Source organism: Artibeus jamaicensis, unplaced genomic scaffold, assembly GCF_021234435.1.
Source record: "Artibeus jamaicensis isolate MK-2021 breed Jamaican fruit bat unplaced genomic scaffold, CSHL_Jam_final contig_391, whole genome shotgun sequence".
Lineage (NCBI taxonomy): Eukaryota > Metazoa > Chordata > Mammalia > Chiroptera > Phyllostomidae > Artibeus > Artibeus jamaicensis.
In genome coordinates this window covers 14,823,270-14,843,858 of record NW_026521814.1, presented here as the reverse complement: position 1 = coordinate 14,843,858, position 20,589 = coordinate 14,823,270, and the positions used below count along the sequence as shown (strand labels likewise).

Sequence of the window (20,589 nt, the reverse complement as noted above, 5' to 3'; positions counted from 1 at the left end):
AGACAATTTTTTAAAAATCATTTCTATAGACTCTGGTCTTTCTGTAATTTAGGAAAATGGCCTGTTTTGGTTGTTTTATTGTTTCCTTTCCTCAGTAGGTTTCTTTTGCCCCTTCTGGAGTTTCTGGTGTTTGCTCATTTTCCTCCTGGATTTATCCTCCAATTATTTTGTATTTTCCCACTAGATTCCCAAATTTCGTATTTTTATTTGTGCTTTGATATATTTCTTCCACTGGACCTTCCACCTTACTACTTTGGCAATGTACCTAGTGAATTTTTTAAAGAAAGTCATGTTTTTAATCCCATTTTTCTGCTGTAATCCTTAGCTGTGAGGGTGATGAGGGTGATGTGTGAGTTGTCTCGTCTCCTCCAGCAGCCCTGTTCGTCTCCGGCTGCCGGGCCCTTTCTGTGCATGGCTCTTTTCCTGTGTTCACTGGGGCCCAGGCCCACCTCCTGGAGACCCCAGGGGCAGCAGTCCGAGGAGCATGGAAGGAGCAGAGGCCCCATGGGCAAGCTCTGAACCAACAGGCAGGCTGCCAACCTCTACGGAAACTTCAGGAAAAGCCCTCTTGCCTTCCTGGTTCCTTCAACTGGCTGCAAAGGCTGATGCCATTCGTGTTTCTCAGGGTGGAGGAGGGCTCAGCCCACCTAACAGCAGGTGAGAGGGAGAGGAGAGGCCTAGGAGAACAGGCACACCCACTCGTGCTGCGGCTGCTCCCCTTCAGAGGAGGACCGCAGGGGCTGAGCGCCCGCAGATTCCTAGAGCTCCCCAGCTACAGCCAATGCTGTCTTCTGGCCCAGAGAGGCCAGCGTCCAACACCAGCTCCTGACCAGAACCCTGGCAGAGCCTGGGTTTCCCTGGCACTCTCAAGGCCCTGAAATCCTGCCAGTGCAAGGGACTAGTGGCAGTTTCCCAACCTGCCGTCTCACTAGCATCTCAGGACAGGGCCTGGGAATATGCAGATATACGCTACTCAGATGATTCTGGAACAAAACTGATTATCAAAACAACCGACTTAAGGTGGAACTTGGTGCTTTTGCCTAGGGGTGCTAAGAGCCCGTTGTAGAGGTAGCAGGCCCTAAATATGCCCTGTGGTAGTTCTGGACATTGTGTTTTCATACCCGAGGCAGCTAAGTCACCCAAAGACCTGAGGTACACTCAGTCTCTTTTTCTTTCTCAGTATGCCAGTTTCTCTCTCTCTCTTCATGCTGTGACTTTTCTGTGACGTACAAAGTCTCCCATGGTTTGGGGTAAAAAGGAAAAGTATTCATGAAGAGGAATAGTTATCCTTTAGTATGAGCACTTGACCTAAAAAAGCCAGGAGGGCAAAGTGAAGTGAGGAGAATGTGCCAGGGAAGGACCATTAATGCACCTCTCACCAGGTGTGTCGAGGGCAGGTTTGCTCTGGCTCTCGGACTATGTCAGCTACAGGTCACCTTGGCTCTGTGGCTGCTCCCACAGGTCTGCTTCATTCCAGGATTCAAGTGGCAGAGCTGGCAAAACTCCATGATGTGTCTTAGAGATATTTTGCATGTGTGTGGGTGGGGTGGTATGGGATTCAGTCAACTCCACTCATGTTTCACATGAGTGACTTGCCAAAGCAAGTCACAGACAAGCCTGAAGTAAACAGGCAGGGAAGTATCACCCCCTGCGGGCAGCGCAGGGCACGCGGCAGTGCGAGGTCATGTAGGGTCTCCTCCTGTGGAAGGGAGTGAATAACCAGGAATGATAATGCCATTCATCACAGTCACTAAACAGAAAAGCATTCCTTTCAGAATTTATCCCCATAAAGAGGCCCAATAAGGCAAACCATCTGATAAGACAGTGACTGAGCGAGGTGATCTGAACCCACGGCCCCTGTCCCTGCTGCCCCGTGGCCCTGCTGGGACTCAGAAGAGGGGAGACGTTCTTTGTCCTCCAGCCTCAGTCTGCCCTGTGAATGTGCAGAGGGGAATTCGAAGACAGTTCCAACACACCTCAAGTTCCTGCTGCTCTACCTAATGTGACGGAGTCAAAGGAAGCAGGGGACGCTCGCAGCGGGCCCACTCCTCGGCCCTCTCCCCCTGCCCAGCGCATCGGGGACGGACTCCCAGGGACGGCTTTCTCCTCCTCCTGCCTCTCACTCAGAGCCGTTCCTCTCACGCTTTTCTTCCCCTCCTCTAATATCTTGGTCTTTTTTTATTTCTAGCCTTTTGAGGTCCCCGTCTCTCTCTGTTGCCTGAGCTGCAGTCCCACTTTGGTCTTAGAAATGTTTAAAGCTCTGGCCCAGCTATTCCCGGCTTGCTTGGTTTCACCACTGGGCAGGGGGAGAGGAAGGAACACCCCGGGATGGTCTGGACACCAGGTCGCCCGACCTTGTTTATTTAATGATGCAGATACCGAAAGGCACGAGCCGTCCCAGCCAGCCTCTGCTGGCGCAGTTTTAGGCCCCCTGTGCACCACACCTTCTCTCGTTTCCGACTGGAGTTTCGAGCACAGGCGTGCTGGGTAATCCCTTCCTGACTCCTGGGTGATAGTTACAGAGCTGACCAAACCCCTACTGCCACCCCTCTCCCCTCTCCCTTTAGACCTCTCCTATTTTCTTAACTTAGTCAAGCTCGGCACCAGCAAGTTGGTTAACTTTGCTGGGCCTCACAGCGGTATTCGCTGAGAAACTAGCCGCGGGGGGCGGCCACTCGGAAAATGCCTGTTCCCTTTCTTTTCATTCCTCTTGAAAGAATCTGAGTGAGCTACTACATCTTGGCCTTCCTAAAGTAGGTGAGATTGATTCTGGAGGCACTTCTGCACCGTGTGGTCTTGTCTGATGCTTGCATAGTTGGAAGTGTCTAGTAGGTGCTCAGCGAGCACTTGGTGACCCCGTCCCCCCCTTGCCCCTCATTCCCTGTGTTCCCAGCACCTCCCCTTGTAAGACTCACACGCTTTGCATACGCCCTGCTCTCCCGTCCTTTCCTTCCCAGCTGAAGCCAGGAGAGCAGCATCCGCACACTGAACTCTTATGTGGGGCTAACAGTCCATGATCCGAAGTGATTGCGGATTATGAAGTTTTAACAGAAAATAATGAAGGCAGCAAAGTACCATTATTTAAAACTTAAGTTTTACTTCTGGTGTCTGGAGTCAGCCTCTGTCTTAGCTTTGATTCTTCTATCCGCCCCCTAGTCCCAAGGAGAAGTAAAAACTATGACACGTGGCTTTACTGAACGACTCCTTACATCATTCAATCACTTTGCTGTTTATGTAGAAGGGGTGTGAGTTCAGAAACACGCTATCCACAAATGCAGAAGCAGCAGAGGAGGAAAAGGGCAGTGGCTGTGAGCTCCCTGGCAGTGGACTGTGATGCGGTTGGCCCCCAACTCTGCCTGGTGCGGGCCCTGCCTCGCCCTCCGGAGGCCCCCGGGGGCCCCTCTCTCCCTCCAGAATGAGGTTGAGAGTTGAAACCTCTATTTCTTCCACTGCCCACTGGAAGTGGAGCTTTTCTTCAAACCTCAAGATACTGCTTCCTCTTACCTTCCTAACCACCCCTTTCTTCCTACGGAAATTAGTCTGAGAGAAAGTATGCTTTCACACGTGTCCATTGAATTTAGCTAACATTCGCTGAGAGCCTGCCAAGTGGCCGGGCCTCTGGGCGGCACAGAAATGAAGCAGACAGTTTCTGCTCTGTCTTGTCTGGTCCTTCGGGGAGTCCCTGTCTAGTAGGATAAACCGATGCCTACGCAGCACTCGGCGAAGTAGCTGCACGTAGGATGCCCTCACTAAGTGCCTGTTGGATGGATGAGTGAAAGGATGACTACACAGTAACTGTAACAAAGAGCAGACCATGGTGAGTGCCGTGGACAGGGAAGGACAAAGCCCACTGGGAGAAGGAATGTGAGAGGCTGCCCGGGGGTAGGCACTGGGGAGGGAGGCCAGCCGAGGTCGGCACCCGGGGCTCTCTGGCACTGAGAAACCCTCCCTGGGCCTTTTCTCAACAGCACAGCCCTGCGGTCATCTTCTGCATGAGGGAGTACAGTGACAGAACGGGGGATGGTAAGGGCTCGCTGCACAAGGTATCGGGCTGCAGAATGAGTCGGTTCCCAGTGCTTCTTCACAAGGGGACCCCCGTCCTTGGCAGAATAGGGAGCTGGTTTCTTTTCCACAAGTTCACGGCACACCCCCGTCCCCCTGGCCAGTCCTTATGTTCTGCGGTGTTTAACCTGCGCTTGAGGAATCATGTTTTCTTCCAGTGTATCTTGGGTATAGCAACACGGAATATTTCTTTCCAAAAGTAAATATGGTACCGTTTGCTGGGGAAAGAACACCTTCTCTAGATTGCATTCCTTGGATTGCTTTCTCCAAGGAACAAGGCAGAGGAAGGACTAGAATTATAACCAGAGTACTTTTGAAGAGAACCACCGTTCTTGAGTCTGACATAAATCGTTTGTTTTGAATTCCTGGAAGTTTAGTATTCAATTAGCCTGCCATGATGTAAGGGATGCTATTGTGTCCCTACAACGTTCAGTGATGACACCCAGCTCCTGCACCCTAGAACGTGCCTATAGAGAGATGGGGCCTTGAAGGCAGTGGCGACGGCTCAATGAGATCATCAGAGTGGGGCCCTGATCCCAAATGACTGCTGTCCTTACAAGAAGAGGAAGAAGCCCCAGGGTTGCCCGCAGGTAGAGGAAAGGCCATGTGAGGACACCCCAAGTTGGCCGCCATCTGCAAGCCAAGGAGAGAGGCCCAGGCAAAAGCAAACGTGCCAGCATCTTGGTCTTGGTCTTCCAGCCCCCAGAACTGTGAGAAAGTAAATTTCTGCTGGGACTTTGTTATGGCGGCTCTAGCCAACTAATATGCTGTTGTAGTGTATTGAGGGCCTACTACCAGCCTGGCCCTGTGCTAAGTATTTTAGGTCACTTAACATTTTTAATGGCTACAATGAATAGTTATTGTTATATACATTTTTTCAGAAGAGGAAATAGACCCCCAAACGCACAGCTCTAGTAAGTGGCAAAACTCAGAGTCGAAGGCACACCTGTCTGCTCTGGGCATTATGCACTGAGCATACCACCACCCGCATGTATTGAGTTCTAGCTGTGCAAGAAGAAGTGTCGGGCTATAATAATTGCTGACTTTGGAGGACCTTTATCCTTTCCTTACGGAACTTGTAAATGAGGAGAGACAGGCTTACAAAGATTAGTGAGTAAATGAACAAATACTACAGGGACAAGAACATCTGGGACCACTACCGCCGCGGCAGAGCCACAGGGAGTCTAAGAGAACTTGCGGACGTTGGTGAAGGCAGCATAGGAAGGGGGTTACGGACATAAGGCGCAGGAGGCAGGTTCGGCAGTTTTCTAGTTGTACTGCCTTGCGCAAGTTACTTATGTCCCTAACCTCACTTTCCTCCTCTGTGCTCGGGGGGCTAAATTGATACTAATAATGGAACATTACCCATTGGGTTGTTGGAGGATTAAAGGAGATGCTTTCAAGTGCTGGTGTGGCTCGGTTGGTTGGACCAGAGGGTCCTGCGTTTGATTTGCCATCAGGACACTTGCAGGTTCTGTCCCCAGTAGGGGCGTGTACAAGAAGCAACATCAATGTTCCCCTCCCTCTCTCCCTCCTTCCTGCCCCTATTCTCCAGTATCAACGAGCACATCCTCAGGGGAGGATAAAAAAGGGCTTTGTGTGCTGCTTGGCCCATCACACATCCCCGTAAAGGTACCGCATGGGAAACCCTTCTCACGGGTAGTCTCCTAAGCGTCAACAAGAATGGCCAGTCTGTGTAAGCATGGTTGAGTTCTTAACTGTGTAAATAGAGATTACTAATGCGCTCAAGTTTATGAATAATTAACAAGGTGAGTTTTCACTAACCCTTGTATGGGGGTTTCCAAATGTGCAATTCTATTTCCAAAATATTTTTTCCATTCAGCACATTCAGATGAAGTCAAATACTAACCTACACAACCAGCAGCAGAGTCAGGGTACGTGTTTGTCAGGGTTGTCGACAATCTGATAGGACGGCAAGTCAGAAAGGACTGATCAGATACCCGATTAAAGTCAGAAAATAAAGTTGTGTGTGTGTGTGCTTGCGACATCGTGTGCACAGGTGTGTGTATGTGTGTGTGAGTGTTTTCAGGACCGCCTGCGTTCATCTGAGAGCAAGTCCAGGTGCGGTTCCAGACAGGGACCTGTGACAGGAGGTGGCCGGCAGCCCGCCGCCTGCCCGATGATCATTTCTTCACTGAAGGGGATTGCTGCATTCAGCCCTAGGAACAGAGACTTCTTAATAATGCTTCATATGCTTTTATGGCATAAACCAATATAAATATTTACTGAGTCTATCAGTAATAGTATATACATTCTTATTCTTATTTACCTTGCTGCAGAGAGAAGCCATGGAAAGCGTGTGCAGAGCAGAGTCTATTTTTCTCCCTGCAGACAGGTTGGAAAATAGTTTCTGCGGAATACATGAATGTTGAAATATGTCCTCTCACGAGCTCTCCGGAAAGTGATGGCTGGGTGGCCAGCCACATCTGTCCATGCTGACAGATCGAGCTCCTAACCCCAATGAGCAGGACGAAAAGCTGGGGCTCGAGGTACGGAGCAAAAGGAGAGAGAGCACGGGACCAGGCCAGTGACGTGACTGAAAGCCCAAACCAAACCACATCCTGGCCGGTGGCCCGCGCCATCCCCTTCACCCTCAGGGGACCCCTGTTGCCATTAGCCAGTCTCAATCCCTGCTCGGCTTCGCCCCGCACCTCTGGTGGAATGTGGACCTTGTAACAGTGCTGGCACCTGTCAGCCCAGCATACACAGGGCAGGGTCAGGTGGATGTTTACCCAACCACAAAGAGGGCAGGCTGAGCTTCAAGCTTCCTTTAATCTCCCAACACCAGCCTTTTCTACTGCTTCCCGGGCCTCTGGGCTCCATGCCCCTTGCTGTCCCCTGTGCCCTAGGTGTCTGGGCCCAGTGTTAGTGTCTGCTTGTCCCTGTGAATTCCCATTAGTGGCAGTTCCTTCATAAACCTGTAATTTCACACTACAGAAACAAGGGAGGATCATGTTCCTTAGTCTGTATCTTTCGTGAATCAATTGTAGGACCAACTCACTGGTTTTCACACCCCGACCCCTTACCAGGGACTGAGGTCCTAGCCTCACCTCTTGCTGGTACAAAAATTCTCTCACCTTCTCTTTTCATCTTTTCCCGTCTAGTTGTTGAAACCATTGTCAGATTGTTGTCTCATTCCTTAGGGAATTATTCTCATTTTCTGCCCTGCTTCATGAGCCTATTCTTCTACCCCATTGCATCAATGGTATTTTCATTTTGATAGAGAGACTTTTCTGCTCTATATGGATGAAGCTCTCATGGTTGTGTCTTAGGCAGGCAGGAAAGAGGCTCGCTTGGATTTGTGGATCTTTCCCCCAACCTGGCGCATCCATTCATTCAATCCATGTGAAAATCATGTTTGCATATCAAGTTGTATTTTTTCCTTCGTACTATTCCCACCAAGAGCTGGGAATTTCCATCAGTCTTTTGCAAGTTTCTATTAGTCAAATAAACATCTAAGCCTGCCCATTAAATCCAAACGTTTAGAAAAACTGCAGTGTGACAAGGCTACTAGCAGAAAAGTTGGGTACTGGGTGAAGCTATTTTATTTGTTTGCTAAGATGCTTAAATTATTCTCAATCTAATACAGAGTGGTTGTTGGTTGGAGAAGATGGTATTTAAGTTACAAGAAGCTGGCATTTAAAGTTTTTTCCTTTTCAATGGAAACAATGTGATTAAATCTATATTGTCCATTATAGATTCCACATTATTTTCTAAATGATGACCTAGGTTACCTTCTATAAATATCTTTTGTAATATTGTTTCATTCCTACTCCTATTTCAGTATTCTTCAAGTGGACTTATCTAGGTACCTAGATAAACTGCCAGTGAGAGTACGGTTTACCCTCATTGATCACATAGTCACAGAGTCCCCTCTGTGTACCCTTCAAGCCACCAGGCACCATGGAAGGAGCATGGGTGACCACGCCTTCTCTCTCTCAGGTGAGGCTGCAGCAGACAGGGGCAGCAAGGACTCGAGCAAAGCCCACAGTGCAGCAACTTGAGGTTGAGGGGGCAGGAAGCTATTCAGATCCACCCTAGTATGTGAGCCTGAGCAGCAGTGTACCAAAGAGACGTGGGTCCTGGCAGCACTGGGACAGAAGGCAGCAATTCTCCGGGCTAGGAAGACCGGGCTGGAAGGACAGCACTGTCCTTCCAGGGTATCCCTACCTCACACCTCTGAACCTTAAACTCTAATGCAACGGACACAACCTTGGCTGCCTGCAACTACCCACCACGCTCCCACTGCTGAGGCCTGGGAAGAAGGACACCATGGGAAGTTCACGAGGACCTCATGGGGCCACCACGCTGCACCACATTCAGAGCCTGCACTGATGTGTCACAGGCTCTAAAGGCCTATTGGGGCAAGTCCTGAATCAAGGAGGATTTCGGTCAGTTGTGGAGCCCTGCAGGTCTGTGTCACATGGTACTTTCCATCTTCGGGTGAGACTGGAACTCCACTCTGCCCACGCTCTTTCCCTTGCTCAGAAGAGTGTGTGATCCCTCACCCTCCCAGTGGGTAGCATTCATCCTTCAGGGCTCATGTCAGACGGCCCTCCTTCAATGTGTTTCTTGGCCTCTGATACGCTCCCTTCTCTCACTGCATCTGAACTTTATGTGTCTTTTTTTACTAATCATTCCATTTCTTTTTCCTTGAGTAGACCACGGTATCTTAGGAATGGAGTCAATATCTTTCCTTAGGTTTCAGTATAAGCTCTATGATCTTGAGAAACTTTCAATCATGTATTTTTAACATTTCAAATCATTCTAAATATACTTTATAAAGGATGTTTAATGATGATTTAGACTTGAAGCAGGGACACGAAGCTGGAGGTGTTTCATCAGACTCTCCCAGGGCTTCCTGCAGAGCCCGTGTCTCCCCTCACAGCGCCGACCACACTGCTCCATGAGGCCTGTTTACTTCTGTTCCCCTGCAGACCGGGAACACGGAAACCACACCGACTTCATCAACGCAGCCACAGCACAGTGCAGCGCCTACTACAGCAGGGAGTTAGGGGGGGCAGTACCTGTGTGTTGAATTGAATACAATTAAACGCAGACATCTCCTAAGGGAGCAGGTGGAGGTGATTCCTCAGGGTCTAGTCACTGAAATCTCCCATGTCCCAGTCATGGGACAGACTGGGACAGTGATGTCCGTTTGAGACGGACATCAGTATACACTAACGAGTGTAGTAACAACAACCGTAATTGTACCAGTCATTATCATTCAGTGTTTCCTATTTCCAAGCACTGTGCTAGACTCTGCATGTGTATTGCTTCACTTAATCCTCATAACAACCGTGCAGCCATTTTATTATTGTCTAAGACAGGGGTGTCCAACGTTGTAGTGTCTCTGGGCCACACTGGAAGAAGGAGGGTTGTCTTGAGCCACACATTAAATACAGTGTGACAAATAATCACAGGAAAAAGAAATCTCATGACATTTTGAATGAATTTCCAGTTTTGTGTTGGGCACATCCACAGCCATCCTGGGCTGCGTCCTGGGGGCCTGTGGGATTCCCCAGGTCGGACGCCCCTGGAGAACATTCAGTCCAAGCCTTACTTTGTCTCTTGCCCATGGCCACTCAGCAAATAGGCACTCGAGGTGGGATTAGACTCAGAGCCTATCTGTTATGAAGAATGCTCTAGGCAACGGCACGTTTAACTTAGTACATATCTTTAAGAGAAAACAATTACTAAAGGAATTTACACCATGCTTTTAGTGACATCACTGTAAATTCTTAATAAATCAAAACCTTCTTCTAGGAAGGCAGTATTATTAGTTGGATGTTTCACCACCTGTTGGCAGTGAATTATTTTTTCCCAACATTTTATTATGAAAATTTCCACACACAAAAAGATCAAAAGAACTGCACAGCTGACCCGCATCAGTCAGTGGTTTTTCACTTCCTCGGAGAACCCTTTATCCTCCGCCTCCCGTCCCTCAAATTTGCACACCATGCAAAGCCAGTCCGGCTTCTAGTAATTCACTGCTATGGTTGCTGGGGGGGGGTAATGTTTGGAGCAATGGTTCTCAAACTTCAGTGGCCATCAGAATTGCCTGGAAGGCTTGCTAAGCACAGAGTTTTTTATTCCGAATCTGCATTTCTAACAAGCTCTAAGGTTTGCTATGATTTCACTGACCTGAGGTTCACATTTTGAGAATCACGGCTTTGGAAAGTTTTCCTGAAAAACAGAAGCAATGTTTTGCTCTAGACCCAGACATAGTATAAGCTGTGTCTCTAGGAATGTCCTTAGCCTCTGCTTTTTTCCAATCTTATGGGCACCGTAAAGCATCTAACACATCACACCCTCCCGGTAGTGGTTCTGGGAAGTCGGCACTCCCACCGCTGGTTGGCGCTCCGGACTGCACTTTGCCCGGTCCCCTCACTCTTGATCTAGTTTCACATTCCTGCGCTGGGTGTCCCTTTGATTTTCCTTTCTGGCCTGTTTTCACTTTGTTTTACTCTCTGTTTTTGCAGGGATCTTTGAAACCCACAATAAACATTCTCGGAAAAAAAGCCAATTGTGTACATACCACTATCACCAGCAGGAACAAAATAACACTGTAATGTACCACATTGACTTAACTTTAATAAGAAAGAAGTAAATTTTATAAGAGAAACATTTTTTAAAAGAAAAATCCCTTCAGAGTGCCCACTCACAGAGGAGCCACAGGCTTAATACACAGCTACTTTACCCCTGACCTTAAGCCAAAAGGCCGAGAGGTGATGAAGAGCACCGAGTTTCAATGGAAGTTTCTGCACATGTCGTCTCTTGGTGCTGATTCTCTTTCACATTGTACGCCGCCTTTCGGATCATTGTGATGTGCACAGTGCACGATGGATCAATCTTGTAATCTCACTTTTAAACAGTCTTCTTTCATAAACTACAGAAAACATAGAGCTATATAAGCAAATATTGCATCAACTGACATGTGATATATATATATATATATACACACATATATATGTATCTAAGAAGAACACTTGATACCTTTTTTAAAAATCTTATACGGAATTGTTTTTAATTTAATTTTAAATGTTACATACTGTGGTGGGGAAGACAATTTTAAAATGACCTCTTTTTGTTGAAAGGCGGATTCAAATTTTCATTGCTGCTAAGGAGAACGGTTTCATTGATAAATATCAGCAGTGAGGGCATGTTAGCAACACCGAAGAGCCAGGTTTATAAAGAAAGCCACGCAGGGGAAGGGTCTCTGTTTCAAAGGGGACAGTCACTGTGAGGCCCCCTTTTCTGTGGGTTCTCACCACGAGAAGAAAATACAGGGGAGCCACGCTCTCCCACGAGGCTGCGGTTGCTGTGTGGACGATACCGGAGGCGGGTCCCGAGACTGCCAGGAGACCCTTTTAGGTAGGACTGCCTCACTCAGATCGTTCAAACAGAAGTAAAAGAAAGGCCATAGGATTTTTTAACTTCTGGTGAAATTTCTGAAAATCGCATGTAAAGAGGTTGTTGAAGTTTTATTTTCCTATTAAGAGATCCACAGCAATAGATCTACTCAAACCTAGAATACCAAAGTTAATTAAGCAATAATTGAGAATGAAAGGTCAGTAAGAAGGGGGGCATGTTTTACCTAGAAGTTTATCATCTTTTAACTTTTTCTCTCTTTTAAAAAAATACTTCATTTTATTTTTAGAGAGTGGAGAAAAAAGGGAAAAAGAGAGAGAGAGAAACATTGATAGGTTGCCTCTCACATGCCCACAACTGGGAGCCTAGACCACAACCCAGGCGTGTGTCCTGAGTGGGAATTGAACCAGCAACCTTTTGGTCCACAGACCAGCACTCAATCCACTGAGCCACAACAGCCAGGCTTCTTTCTTTTTAAACATAGTGATTATTGACTACTAATCTTCCTTGCTTTTATGCACATAAACAAGACAAACAGACAAAATGCCCTGTCTCTTGTGTAGCCATGTAATGGGAAGCTTTGCTACTATTTAGGTGAAACTTAGACATTCATGAGTGCAGACCCCAGGAGCAAACAGCCCATAGGGAAGTCCTTCTCCAACCTGAGTGTACGAAAGGATCACCTAGGGGTTTTGTCCAGCTGCGGAACCCATGTTAAACTACACAAGATTCAGAAGAAAGCTATGGATCCCTACCCCCAAATTGCACCTAAAGACATTGGGGCCAGCTGGCATGCGTGATTCAGGGACCTAATTTCCGCTCTAATGGGCAGCTCCAAAACACTGTGGGGGTGTCCGGCCTGTGGCCCACAGCGGTGCGCAGCCCAGGACGGCTGTGAGTGCGGCCCAACCCAAAATTGTAAATTCACTTAAAACAGGACGAGATTGTTTTGAGGTTACGTGTCACGATGTATTTAATGCATGGCCCAAGACAACTCCTCTTCCAGTGTGGCGCAGAGACCCAGAGATACCGGAAGGTTGGACACCCCTGCCGGAGGATAAGTGACTCTAAATAGTACGGGATTCATACGGCTACAGAGAGAGGAAGGGACTGTAGGAGAAGATTGGAATGAATGAGCAGGAATGAAGTTGTAAAGAAGATGCAGTTTGAATTTCTGTTGGCACAGTGAAAGAAAACATTCAAACCCAATGGGTGGGCCTGTGGATTGGGGAACGGGTAGAGACAGGGGGGTCAGGGCAGCATGATTTGAAGCCATAGAGGGACAGATGAGAATAAAAGTAATACATTTCTCAGCAGGCCACACTGAGCTCAAGGCATTTAAAGGGGAAGTGACATAACAAAAATAGTATGGTATGGAATGAGTTAAAGGGACAAAGTCTGTGTTTTAACATATCCACATATATTATGCTTATTATATATTTTAATATGAGAGGGTAGGACCTTATTATTCTCCTTTTAAAAATATTTCTTGGCAATTCTTGGGCATTTATATTCACTCCTAATTCACAACTGTTTCTGTATATAAATTTAGCCCATGAGGAGCAGAGTTTAATCATCTGATCCTTGTATGCCTGGCCCCAGGAACATGATGCGGATCTTGGCATCACTGCTACACGTGGCTCCAGGTGGCTTCAGAGCCCTTGGGAGCTTCTCGGGTTTGGTGCGGGCTGGTGTGGCCCGCAGACACCTTGGGCCGGCACCTTCTCTGTCTGCTGACAGCCCAGCAGATTGTTCTATGGTCAGTTTTGAGTTTAGAGATTTTCCCAAATGGATTCTTCAAAGTAAAGACCAAAATGTTGTCCCCTCCAATGCATCCAGGCTGCTCATTATCTAAATGGATTTAGAGGCTAGTCATTTGGATCCGAATCTCGAGCAGTGTCCAAGGTGCACCCGAGAAAGGCTGCATTACGCAGGAATGGAGAACCTCTGGGCTTGGCCAGGGCCCACCTTTAGAAGCAGTGTAGTAGTTAGGAGCCAGCGTCTAAAACCAGACTCCCCAGGTTCAAACTCGCTTCTGCCAATCACACCTGTATGGATTGGAACAAGTTACCTGTCATGTTTCAGTTCCCCAAGCTGTAACATAGGACTGAAAATAGTCCCTACTTCTTAGGGTCCCAGGGAAGAGCAAATGAGTTAATATGCAGTAAGTGCTGCAACAATGCCGGCGAAACATAGAACCTTCCTTTCCAGTCTCCCATCTGCATTGACCCGAGAACCCTCCAGTCCCCACTTCCTCCTTTGACTGGAGTGGCGATGGGTGGGCTGGGTGGGCACTGTCAGTTCTCCTGTGAATTGCTGGGGCCGGACCACCGCCCACTTTGTTGTTTCTTTCCATGTTCTGAGCATCACAAAATGTAATATTCATGTGTCAAAGGTTCCAGGATTGTACTTTAACATTTTACAGCCTCTTTGGAAAACTACCTTTTCAATTTTAGAGGAGGCAGTTTTATGACTCCCTTTGATAACCACTTAACTGTGAAGACCCAAACAAAGAAGAGGAACGGTCAAAGGATATCAGGTGCTCCCAGCCAGCTGGAGTCCCACTGCTTGAACATTATTCAAATTAGCTCCCAGACTCGTAATTCTGCGTTTTCATTTATTGCTGCAGTAAAGTAAATGCTTCTTTTATCCAAATGTTATTTCCTGGCTATTAATTCAGTAGTTATTTTGGATTGTAGTACTCCTCTTTGATTTAGGGATATGGTACCTTATAAATATTTAAAAGTTGAAGACTGGCACTTGACGAAATTGACTTTGACTTGTTTTGTTAATATCCTATGGCTGGAGTAATTATAGGTGTGGAAGACACAGTCCCATTCTCTACTTACCAGAAGAGATAGGGAGCTTCTGTGTCCCTAACGAGGGAAGTTGGCAACAGAAGTCTCTTCCCAAATCTTTCACAGACTAGACTTCCATGTGCAGGTCCTCAGAATACACACTCCTCTTTATTCTTCATGATTTTCTCCAGAAGCTGCTCTTGAATTTAGAAATGTGGATGCAAACCCTGCCTACACCTCAAAATAGCTGAAAATGTTCCTTCCTGAAACTTGGGACTTTCTCTGCATCTACAAGTGCCAGCAAAGGTTTACGACTGGGCTCAGGGTGATGTATAGGCCTCTGTGATTTAACTGTGGATCCATCAACCGATTAGGGGGGAAAACACAAGGTGGCTAGGGATGGGTCTCAGTGAACCAGAGGTCACCCTACATTTTTCAACCTAATGTTCTTATTTCCTTTCCATTAACATTTCATAATGAAAAAGGCCTATATTCTTTAATTTTTAAGATAATTAAGTGAATTTAGTGCCTGTGAAGGGTAGAGGATTTATAATGGCACCAGGGGATACACTATCAATAACGCACACGGCAGGGGCCACCTGGGGAGCCGAAGCACGCAGTCTGCACCGCGGAGCCTGCTCCCGGGCCTCAGAGAGCTCCGCCTCCTCGGCCAGACTCCTCTGAGACCAGAAGCACTCGTGTTCTTTGGGGGCAGGGCTTTTTCCCTCTTGGGAAATGGTTTTCCGATTGTATTTGAGTTTGAATTTCAACAAGTTAAAACAGCTCATCCTAAGTGCATGTGCAACGCCCTGAAACACGGGATGAAAATAGAAAGTCATTCTGGAGCTTCCCTGAGGGAAGAAGGCCTGACACCTGCCTCTGGGATCACCGGCAGCCTAGCCCGTGAGGTCAGGAGTGACCCAGTGGCAGGCCCTAGGTCCAGGCAGCCAAGCCTGTGCCCAGGGAAACACAGGGTCTGAGGCCCCAAGGCTGCCTCACCTCTGAGTTCTCCTCTACGGTCATTTTAAGGCATTTAAGAAAGATCATTTCCATGATTTTTAGGCACAGATGATAAACACACTCATTTTACTTGTTCCTTAACCAACCATATTAAAACGACAATAAAGAGATATTTTTAAGGCAAAAACTCTCAAAGACAAAGAAATGCAGAAACATTAAGTAATTTAATGGACAAATAGTAAGTAACTTTGCAAAACCAAGGAAGCCAACATAAGCTAGCAATGGGAAAAGATGAGAGGCAAACAGATGATATCCCACACCCCTGCCCCTGCATAGCTCAGGAAGTGGCTAATTAAGTCCCAGTGGGAGTGGGGGTAAAGGTGGGGCTATAAACAGGAAAACAGGAGAACCTAAGAAGCAGTTAGCTCTCCGGATCCTTTGTCCCGCTTGCCACTCCATAAACCCAGGGGCTCACCCTCTGAAGAGGGCGTAACAGCAGGTCTTTGGGTTAGGGGACGCTGGTGCAGGGCTGCAGGGTGGGGTGCGGGGGTGGGACGAAGAGTTGTAGACCAGTGCTGCTGCGCCCCTCCACTCCTCTTCCCCACCAGCTCCAGCCAGAAGATTCTTCTCTGGGGAATCGGAAAAGCTAGAGAACAAAGACCCAAAGATGTCAATATTTGGTGGCTTCCCCCAGAGGAACAGTTAATCAGATTCCTCCACGGAGAAGCCCCCAGAAGCTCTAGCAGGAGCTTTTAGAGCCCCACTTTTAAACAGAAGCAGGAAACCAAAGGTCACCACATGGCCAGGGAAAACCTCTAATACCCTGAAGCCTCTGTTATCTTAAAAATGATTTATTAAAGGGTAAGCTGATTTAAAAAGGGACTACACCATCACCAGATGGTCGGATACAGAAATGTAGTCTATGCAAACAACGGAATGTTACTCAGCCTTCCAAGAGAAGAACATACTGTCCCGTGGCACAACACGGGTGAACCTTGAAGGCGCTGCGCTGAGTGAAATAAACCAAATCCGAGAGTCAAATCCCCGCGATTGCAGTCACGTGGGCACCTAGATTAGTCAGAGCCACAGAAGCAGGAGAGTGCAAGGTTGGCTGTCGCCCGGTCCGGGGGCGGGTCGGGGGTGGGGGGGGGGGGGTGGGGGGGTGGGGAAGGAGGAGCTGCTCGCGGGACTTGGGTTCTCCCAGTCACGCAGGGGCCAGGTTCTAGCCGTGCGCAGCCAGCGCTCAGTGAGCCACACCAACCCGCGGGCACTCGCGCGTGGTTAAGAAGATAAGTTTGTGTTCTGGTTTTTACCACAATTTTTTAAAAAGTGACTAAAACAACGTGAAGAGAGTGCAGTAAATTATGAAGGGGGAAGAAAATGTCAGTCAGAGTTATCACTAACACCCTCAGAGAGATAAAAGATGGTATTGATCCATGAAACAAAATTTGGATGCTATTTTTAAAAAATTAAAAAGAAATATCCAGACAAGTAAAGAAGAGCCGTTAGAAATGAAAGCTATGGTATTAAATATCAATGATAAAGAGGTAGACTATTTCCTAGGAAATAGAGTAAAAAGAAAAAGAAATGAAATATAGAAGGAAAAAGAAAAAATAAAGCCAGGCCAAAGATCAAATAAAAGGAATTCCAGAAAAAAAGAAGGGAAACATTTCTTCGATTTTATCAGAAAGAGTATTTTAAATTTTTTACTAGAATTAAAGGACTTGATTTTTCAGGGGAAAAAAAAAGTGTTCAAAAGTACCTAGGATCATAGGTGAAAATAAACTCACATCTGGAATCTAGACACATTTTCATAACATTTCAGACATCTGGAAGCCAAAAAGAAGATCCTGCAAAAATGGTCCAGGAAAGGGAGTCATTTCTAAGGATTAGGATTCTGAGTAGCTCTGACTTCTCAAAATTAACTGAAGCTAAAGAGGAATGTCTTTCAAATTCTAATGTGATTCTTTCCAACCTAGAAATCTGTACCTAGACAAATTATCAATCAAACGTGACCATAATAGGAAAACAATTCAGACGTGCAAATTTTCGTGTCACATGCTTTCTGTTGGGAAGCTGTTGGGGGATATGTCTCACCATGAGGAAGAGAAAAAGCAGGAAAAGAGAAAGATGTGATACAGCAATAATAGAGGGACGAGGGCACCTAGAAATATGGTGAAGGAACACCCTGGGGTGAAAGCTGGGAATCAGACATAGAAGCCTGCTGCTCCCGATCACAGAAGCTCTGAATTAGGGAGAAGAAATTGTCAAGTAGCATTATCAGTAACATCATCAGAGAAGTCGATAGTGCGTCCCTGAAACAAAATTAGGATGCTATTAAAATTTTTTTCCAGATGAGACTTAGTTAATTGGTGGAAAATATAGGGGTTGAATTAGTGATAAGTACATAGAACACTAAACACACATTTAAAAAGATAATTGTTAACTCTGCAAAATACAAAATGCTGTCAAGGAAAGGGAAATAACCATATTAAATTAATGACTTAGCGACGAATATCTTTTACATAGTCGGGGGATACTGTAACCCTGAATATTTCTCTAAACAAAATTATTACATTATTATGGGGTGGAGCAAAAGTAGGTTTGCAGCTATTAGTGTAGAAAATAATACTACAGTAATGCAGTATTATTACTCTGTGTTTTGTATATGCACGACTGTAAACCTGCTTTTGCCCCACTCTGTGCACTGGGGAGTGATAAGGGTTAATATACAAGGTCACAGGTTGACAGACAAAAGGTAAGACAGCTTAATCTTCCTTTGCAATGTCAGGAAGTTGATAAAAATACTTCAAACAAAATAAAAAAATAAAATCACAAGCATCTTTGTTGAATACAAAAAAGAAATGCACCTTCTAGGTAAGAAAAAATGGGGTACCATGAATCTGTGTGTGTGTCTAGACTTTCAGACCTCATTTACTCTTAAAATTATGTGTATGTATAACTTTGATTTAAAATATTTTTAAAGTGCAAAAACAAGTTAGTAAGGTGTTTAGCATAAGGCCAGGAACTTAGAGTAAGGACACTCACAAAAAGACTGTTTCACAGGCCTTACCTTTTTCATTACAAGGAGTTAGATTCTACAACAAACATGTTAATATATTACAATGATTTCCTGAAGGATAAGCTGATTAATTTTCGAATGAAAGTAACTAATCTGCAGAATGCGACTTTTCTTGTAATTTATGTATTTGTTCATTGTACTTTCATGTCCTGTTTGGATTTTAACCTAGAAAGGTAAACTCCTGTGGCGGAAGGAGGAGATGGGAAGAAAAGGTTGATTATGTGGTTTCTGGATGCTTAGAGTCGTTCGAGTTGGACTTCCTTGCTCAGCCAAAGTAGCCCTGGGTGTTAGTTACTCCCTGGGTAATTCATGCCCAGGAGTAGACTAGGACCATGAAAACAGGTTGGTCCCTGATAATCTGAAAACGGAAATGATTCTCTTACCAAGATTGGCCCAAAGGATATGGTAAACCCAATGAAATCAGCCCCAAAAAATTATTCCCAAAGATTTTTTTTGACTTTAAGTTTGTGTGGGACAGTTAGCTAACATGAATGTTTTGAAATTGATAGCTAGCTAACATGAATGTCTTGAAAACACTGCATATGGCTCCATATCCAGGGGTTTCACACGTGAGAATTAAACCAGGGGCAGATGGAAAATATTGGAACGAAAATGTTACATTGCTGCTAATATGTACTACCTAGTGAGGTCTACCACAGTTGACTCTGTACTTAACATGTACAGACTTTTTTCTTGTAGTTATTCCTTCCACAGTCCGATATAACAAGTATTTACATTTTATTACGTATTATAAGTAATCTAGACATGCTTTAAAATATACAGGAAGATGTATGTAGGTTATATGAAAATACTATGCCATTTATATGAGACTTGAGCATCCATGAATGTGGGTATCTGCTGTGGTCCTGGAACAAATTCCTCGTGCAGATGAAGGGATGACTTTATGTATCACCAGAATTGTAATTAGGTTAAAGTTATCAAATGGCATAAAGAGAATGAAGCTAAACAATATTGCAGTATGTTCCTTCAGTGAAGCACATGCTTAAGCTAACCCCACAAATATCTGTTTTACTAAGAAAACACATTTTGCAACAGAGATGCACAAAGATCTTTCTCTCCTTGTGAATATACAAAACGTGTGTGACAAAGAGCATGTGCACAGCTACAGGATATGAGAACAGAAGAAACGAGGCAAAGTGGTAGATTCCCATGTCTTTCTCCTGAATAGCAGCAATTAGAATTCACAGCTGTGGGCTTCCCAGATGTTGCTTGCATTTAGTGCTCTGTGGTATGCGTCAGAATACTCGTCTGTTGTATGGCTGTGGTTTCAGTAAACTACGCAGCTTTGTGTTCTAAATTCTGCAGACGAGTTCCAGTGTGTATATTTTTGCTTCAGATTAGCTTTCCCCTCTCCCCTTCCTTTGCTTGGGGCACCTGCAGTTCAGAAACAAAAGACATTTCCAGCTCAGAATGTAGCTGTGCTGGAGTGTAAGTGAGGGTCAGCTCTGATTTATGTGGCACGTCTGATAAGCAGGAGAGGAGGGCAAGATGAGGGGTTTGGAAAAGCAGGTGAACTTGGCCTGACTTGGGTCTTTTGCCTGTGTAGGCAGCCAACATCCCCTTGGTGTCGGAACTTGCCATCGATGACATCCATTTCGATGACTTTTCTCTGGACGTCGATGCCATGATCACAGCTGCCCTTCGGATGTTCATAGAGCTGGGGATGGTACAGAAATTTAAAATTGATTACGAGGTAAGACCTTCTGTCTTGGGTGATTCCAGGAGCGCACTCAGGAAAACATAGTAGCCACTTCCAGCCTCAGGTTTCCCGAACACGGTCTAGAGACAGTAATACTTTACCCGCACACTTCATGGCATTGCCGTGACAACCCTAGGAGGTGTTCGTGAGGGGCGTTGCATCGCGAGGACCCCCCTGACACGAGTCCTTGTGTCGGTAGTGGCTCACTGGACACGCACACAACAGCCTGACGCGGCCTTTTCCTTCCCGTTGCAGACACTGTGCCGGTGGCTTTTAACAGTGAGGAAAAACTACCGAATGGTCCTGTACCACAACTGGAGACACGCCTTCAACGTGTGCCAGCTGATGTTCGCGCTGTTAACTGTGAGTGTGTTCGGTGCGGGTGAACGGTTCGCTGTCACTTGTGGGGTGCATTTTGCACCGGGACCTCCTACCTGGGTTAGGGGCGCACGTGTTTCCAGGACAACGTCTGGGCTTCACAGCGGTAGCACCGCTGACATTTTGAAGCGGGTGTGGTTTTGGAATGACTACTGTACTTGAGTCTCTTTTCAATGTTTTTTTTTTTTCTTGGAAAA

At 46.1% G+C, this 20,589-nt stretch overlaps 1 protein-coding gene across 1 annotated transcript in view; it reads left to right on the top strand.

Annotated features, from left to right (window-relative positions):
* Positions 1–20,589, top strand: part of PDE11A (phosphodiesterase 11A) — a 312,626-nt gene that overhangs the window by 207,243 nt on the left and 84,794 nt on the right. Inside the window, exons 11-12 of the mRNA XM_037130066.2 lie at positions 19,862–20,008; positions 20,270–20,377. Of these exons, the coding sequence (XP_036985961.2) occupies positions 19,862–20,008; positions 20,270–20,377 (255 nt within the window). The remainder of the gene's footprint in view (positions 1–19,861; positions 20,009–20,269; positions 20,378–20,589) is intronic.